Source organism: Mandrillus leucophaeus, unplaced genomic scaffold, assembly GCF_000951045.1.
Source record: "Mandrillus leucophaeus isolate KB7577 unplaced genomic scaffold, Mleu.le_1.0 Scaffold147, whole genome shotgun sequence".
In the NCBI taxonomy this organism is placed as follows: domain Eukaryota; kingdom Metazoa; phylum Chordata; class Mammalia; order Primates; family Cercopithecidae; genus Mandrillus; species Mandrillus leucophaeus.
Genome location: NW_012101443.1, coordinates 3,839,802 through 3,845,467, shown reverse-complemented (window position 1 = coordinate 3,845,467; position 5,666 = coordinate 3,839,802). Strand labels below are relative to the sequence as shown.

The 5,666-nt window shown below is 40.2% G+C and overlaps 1 protein-coding gene across 1 annotated transcript in view; it reads right to left on the bottom strand.

The window, feature by feature from the left end:
* The window catches only part of EPSTI1 (epithelial stromal interaction 1 (breast)), a 120,935-nt gene that overhangs the window by 41,641 nt on the left and 73,628 nt on the right, over positions 1 to 5,666 (bottom strand). The window contains exon 8 of the mRNA XM_011974630.1: positions 1,305 to 1,337. Within this exon, the coding sequence (XP_011830020.1) occupies positions 1,305 to 1,337 (33 nt within the window). The remainder of the gene's footprint in view (positions 1 to 1,304; positions 1,338 to 5,666) is intronic.

Below are 5,666 nucleotides of genomic sequence, written 5' to 3'. Positions count from 1 at the left end.
CTGATTAAGCAGCTTGTCAACTAGTGGTTGACAATATATAATTCAAGGATGCATATAATTCAAGGATCCATATAAAATCCATATATATGACAATATATAATTCAAGGATCCATATAATTTCAAGGATGCATATTTTCTAAGTGCTTGCATCCCTCATCTGAATGAAGCTTATTTCTATTTCTGAAAAGCAAAACAAAGCCTGTTCAGGAACACATGACACCAAAGCCTTTGGCAAGCCAGCACATGAGGGAGAATGCCCTTCAGTGTCTCTGACCCACCACATCAGAGTTCCACACCCGGGCATAGTGACTGTGTGTTCTGAAATGTATGGCATTTCAAGTGTTCTGTTTATTTGTCATATGCTTTCTCTCCTTCAATTGATCTGCAGCCCCAGCTTCTGTAAGGCAAAGAGCTAATGCTTAGGAAATTATGTGGATCTCATAAAAAAAACTACCAGCAGCATCATGGCAGCAGGTTACATATTTCAGACCTAGTTCTCAGGACTAATAACCCATAAAGTTCAGGTAGGCTGGTTCCGCCTTTTTCCAACCTACATGAACTTTTATATAACTTTTCTCAAGCACTTCTTAGTTCACTCTCCCATTTCTGTCACTATAAAAATCCACATACCATCAAATAATAAGAACCACTTCCCAGAAAAAGAGAGAAGCTTTCAAAATGGTATCATCTACGGTACTGCCAGCTGGAAAACTGGAGCTTCATGTGTTCAGAAATCCCTGGTTTACCCAAATCCTGCTGCATTGGGCAGGTAAACATATATCCTATGACCTTCTCTTATTTGCATCCTAAACTCAAGGGGACTGTGCTAAGACATAGGAAGGGAAAAGTGATTCTCTGACAATCCCTTCTTTTTATTTCTGATAACCCCTTCTTTTTATATTAGAGAAGGCTAGTCTTTATCACAAATATTCCATATAAGACCTAGTGAGGAAGGGAGGAAGGGAGGGAGGGAAGGAGGGTGGGAAGAGAGGACAGGAAGGAAGGAAAGGAAAGAAGACAGCTTCTACTCAAGATATTAAAAGGTAGAATAAAATATTTAGTTAATGCAAAATTACAACTTGAATGAGATATCTAAATTCTATCTGAATAGCCTCCCTTTAAACTTGTCATTTTGCCGTTCTTTTATTAGAATACACGTCTTAGTTTTTGACTCAGAAAAAAGTGGTTCTTAAATACCTTATTATTAAATAAGGTGCCTTACAAAGGTCCACAGAAACTGGGAAGTCACATGGCATCTGAACTTATGAAAAGTTCAGTTACTTGCAATCCTAATGCTTGCTTACCCAGCTGTGATCCCTAGGCAGGACAGGAAGTTTCTGTTCAAAAATAATAGAAGGGAATAAATTGATCACTATTTTTCTTAGCTCTAAACACCAGAAATTTCTAAGTCACTGTATTCACACAATTTTTCTAACACTGAAATATCCATTTAATACAATATCAATGCTATATTTTGTCATTCAACCAAAATACACTTTTATTTATCCTCCCCAAAAGCTATGCTTATAATGTACTCATTCAATTAACAGTCTTTAAGCCTTCTCTGTGCAAGCACTGTGTCAGGACACGATTTCAGACCTCAAGCATTTATAGCTTAGTGTGAAAGTCAAACTAGAAGATCAAAGGTTACAGTACAGCATGATAGGTATTATGATAGAGGAAGCCAAAAAGAAGGATATTTAATTAAACTAGATTGAGGACACTTTCCAAATCAAGTGAGACTAAGTTATATTTCAAAGAGTGAGTAGGAATCAGACTATGCAGGGAGAAGAGTATCAAATGAGCAAATGGAAAATAGCAGTGCATGAGTTTGCTAGGGTTTCCATAACAAAGTATTACGATACTGGTGGCTTAAAGAACGGAAATTTACTCTCGTATAGTTCTGGAGGCTAGAAGTCCAAAATCAAGGTGTCTTCAGGGTTGGTTCCTTCTGAGGGTCATGTGAGAAATATCTGTTCCAGGCTTCTCTTTCTGGCCTGCAGACTCCATCTTCATTGTGCATGTCTTCATACCCTCTCCCTTGTATGCATGCTTCTGTGTCCCGATTTCCCCTTTTTATAAAGACATCTTTCATAATGAATTTGAACCCACCTAGGAGCCTCATTTTAACTTATTTCCTCTGTAAAGATGCTACCTCTGAATAGGGTCACATTCTGAGGTGCCAGGGGTTAGGGCTTCCACACAAATTTTGAGAAGTGTGGGTCTCGACCCATGACAAGCATTAAGTTCTCCTTTCAGGATGGTGGAGTAAAGATATTCCTGTTCCATTCTCCCCAAAATTACCCGAAACAGAGCAGAAAATGAAATATACACAAGCTCTATCTTCAAAAACCAAGAGATCCATATTCACAGAGGAAAATCTACGAAGACAGAGTAGATAAAGAAACAGTAAGTGACTTAGAGAGGAAAAGAGCAAACCTGAAGACTTGCTGGAAGGGGCCAGAGGACACCCACGGGGAGCCAGTTCTCTCCACAGAGCAACATGAGGGCCCAAGAAATGGAGGCATCAGCTGTTGAGGAAGACAGCTGGGTAACAGGCAGGTAAAAGAAAGGAGTTACTAGACAGCCTCAGTAGAAGTCCTTCACCCCCATATACCTGCTCCTGCCTTGAAAATGCCGGTGCTAATTCACCCAACACCAATAGGAAATGAAAAGTGTATTTTCTGGAGAAACTAAACTGGGCATACATGTAAAGACAGCAGCAGTGGACAAATGCCAGGCAGAGAATGAAATGACTCTATAAAGTACTGCATACTGACCAGTGAGCCTCTGAGTCCCTCTCTTTGGAGTTTTCTTCTGCTTCCTGTACTGTTTCTTCTGAGAGATAAGAAATTTTATATATATATATATATATATATATATAGTAATAAAGAAAAAAGAAGGAGTTTGGAGAATTTTTTAAAAAATCTCCCCTTCTTCCCCCAAAAAAACCCAAATCAGTAAAATATTTAGAAGATAAAGTTAAGAAAATATGCCAAAATATAGAAAAAAGATAGTCAAAGATAACTTACAGGAGAAAATCTCTAAAGTTAGAAGATAAACCCAGGAGGTCTACAATTTGAATAATAGAAATTCCAAAAAGAGAAAATGAAGGGATGTAAATCAAACAGATAACACAAGAAAATCATCTAGAACTAGAGATGAATTTCTAGATTGAAAATCAATTTAAGAAAGACTTTCACACTAACTCACATCATTACAGAATGCCAGAAAAAGAAAAGATGATATTAAAGTATTTTCAGGGGAAAGAGAGAAAATCCCCCACATAAAGCCTGAAATTCACATGGCCTTGGATTTCTCAGGAACCAGTACCCAAAGTTAGAAGAGCAATGCCTCAAAATTCTGGAGGAAAAATATGTCCAGTTTGGAATAGTCATCAATAAAAACGCAAGCAAAGTGTGAGAGCTGAATAAAGATAGTTTCAGACATGGAAGGACCTGAACATGTTTACCTTCCATGTGTCTTCTCTTGGGAAGCTACTAAGTAGTATGCTCCACCAAAACAAAGAAATAAAGCAAGAAAATAGAAGAAATGAGGCCCGGAAATCAGAGAACCCAACTTAGGAAAGCAATAAAAGCAATTCCCAAGATAACTTTAAAACAGTGATTCTCAACCTTGGCTGCACATTAGAATCACCCGGGGAGCTTTTTGAAACCCTGAAGCCCAGGCCACAATACAGCAGGCTCTCTGGAGGTGTAACCCAGGTGTCTGTGATTTTTAAAGCTCCCTAGGTGAATCCAGTGTGCAGAGGAGGCTGAGAACTATTGTGTTAAAGGAAAGTCCCAGAACAACGGCTGTGCACCAGGCCTACAAACACCCAGGACAGGTTAAAGCAGGAAGAAAGAGGGATCCAGGAGGGAGAGGAAAAAAAAAAAAAAATCGACAGGTTATCTGACAGGTGTAAGTTGGAGAATTGTTTAGAAATCTGCATCAAGAGGCGTTTTGTAGAACAGTCACAAAAGCTGTCAGAAGACCATCAAATGTTCAAAGGAAACTAAGAAAACGCTAAAATAAAATATGTTCAAAGAGTTTTACAGGAAGATATAACCACAGTATACCAACTGGCTTGGCAGTGAGAAAATGTTTATATAGTCATAAAAGGGAAAGCTCAAATTACTGAATAACTATAAGAATGAGAGGAAGAAATGAGTTAATAAGGTCTAAAATTGATTAGTCAAGACATATCAACACATATTAACAGATATTCAGAGCTAAGAAAAGAAACAGGTGGTGGGTTGCATAATGGCCCCCCAAAGATGTCCCAATCCCTGGAATCTGTGAATGTTTATATGACAAAAGGGACTTTCCAGAAATTAAGGATCTTGAAATGAAGAGATTAGCCTGGATGGTCCAGGTGGGCCCATTGTAATCACAAGGGTCATTATAAGAGGAAACCAAGAAGGTCAGGGAGGGTGCAGAAGGTTGGGTGAGATGGAAGCTAAATTGGAGCAATGCAGCCATGTGCCAAGGGTTTGGGGGGACAGGGGACAGATGCCCCCTGGAGCCTCCAAAAGGAACCATCCCTGTTGATAACCTCATTTTAGCATTTTAAAACTCATTTTTATTTCTGATCTCCGGAAGTGTAAGAGAATAAATGTTTGTTCTATTAGGTCACTACATTTGTGGTAATTTGTTACAGCAGCAATGGGAAATGCTAAGTGTTCCAAGTGTTGGGGTGGAAGTGGAATTCAAGTGGAGCAAAGGGACATATAGTAAGTATTTTATTTGACTTCGTAATGAATGAGCATGTGACACGTAGATAAAAATTACAATAACCAACCCGCACTGAGTGCTCACAGTAGTGTGAGAGAGGACAGCTGGAGAGGCACGAGCTAGAGAGCTCGGCCCCTCAGACATCAACATGCACACACATCTCCCATGGATTGTGTTAAATGCAAGCTCTGATTCAGGAGGCCTGCAGTGGGGCCTGAGATTGGTCTGCATTGAAATCTTTGCTCCTGATTTCAAAAGCTTTGCTTCCCCTTGCCTTGCTTGCAAAAGCTTTGCTTCCCCTTACCCCTTTGCAGAAGCAAAGATTTAGACTCGAGGCCAGTCCTGCAGACCCTAGAGGACTAAAAAGGGGCCATTGTAAAGAAAGAGACAGAATCTAGAATTGAAGGAGAGAGGGAGGGACAGAGAGAGGAAAGAGCTTTGTGCCTAAGCTAAGACATTTTGATTTTATCCTTGAAGATATGGGGGACCACTGAATGATTTGGGGAAGTGAAACACCAGGATGAGATTTTTTCACATCGTTATTCTTTGTTGAGGAAGTAGAGGCGTAAGGCCGGGTGCGGTGGCTTGCACCTGTAATCCCAGCACTTTGGGAGGCCAAGGTGGGTGGATCATTTCAGCCCAGGAGTTTGAGATCACCCTGTGCAATGTGGCAAAACCCTGTCTCTACAAAGACTACAAAAGTTAGCAGGGCATGGGGGTGCATGCCTGTGGTCCCGGCTACTCAGGAGGCTGAGGTGGCAGGATGGCTTGAGCCTGGGAGGTGGAGGTTGCAGTGAGCCAGATCACGCTACTGCACTCCAGCCTGGGTGACAGAGTGAGACCCTGTCTACAAAAATTTAAAAAATAAAAGATAAAAAAAAGTGGGGGCATAAAACCAGAGACTAGAAACCATTTCGCATTTAACTAGAAAT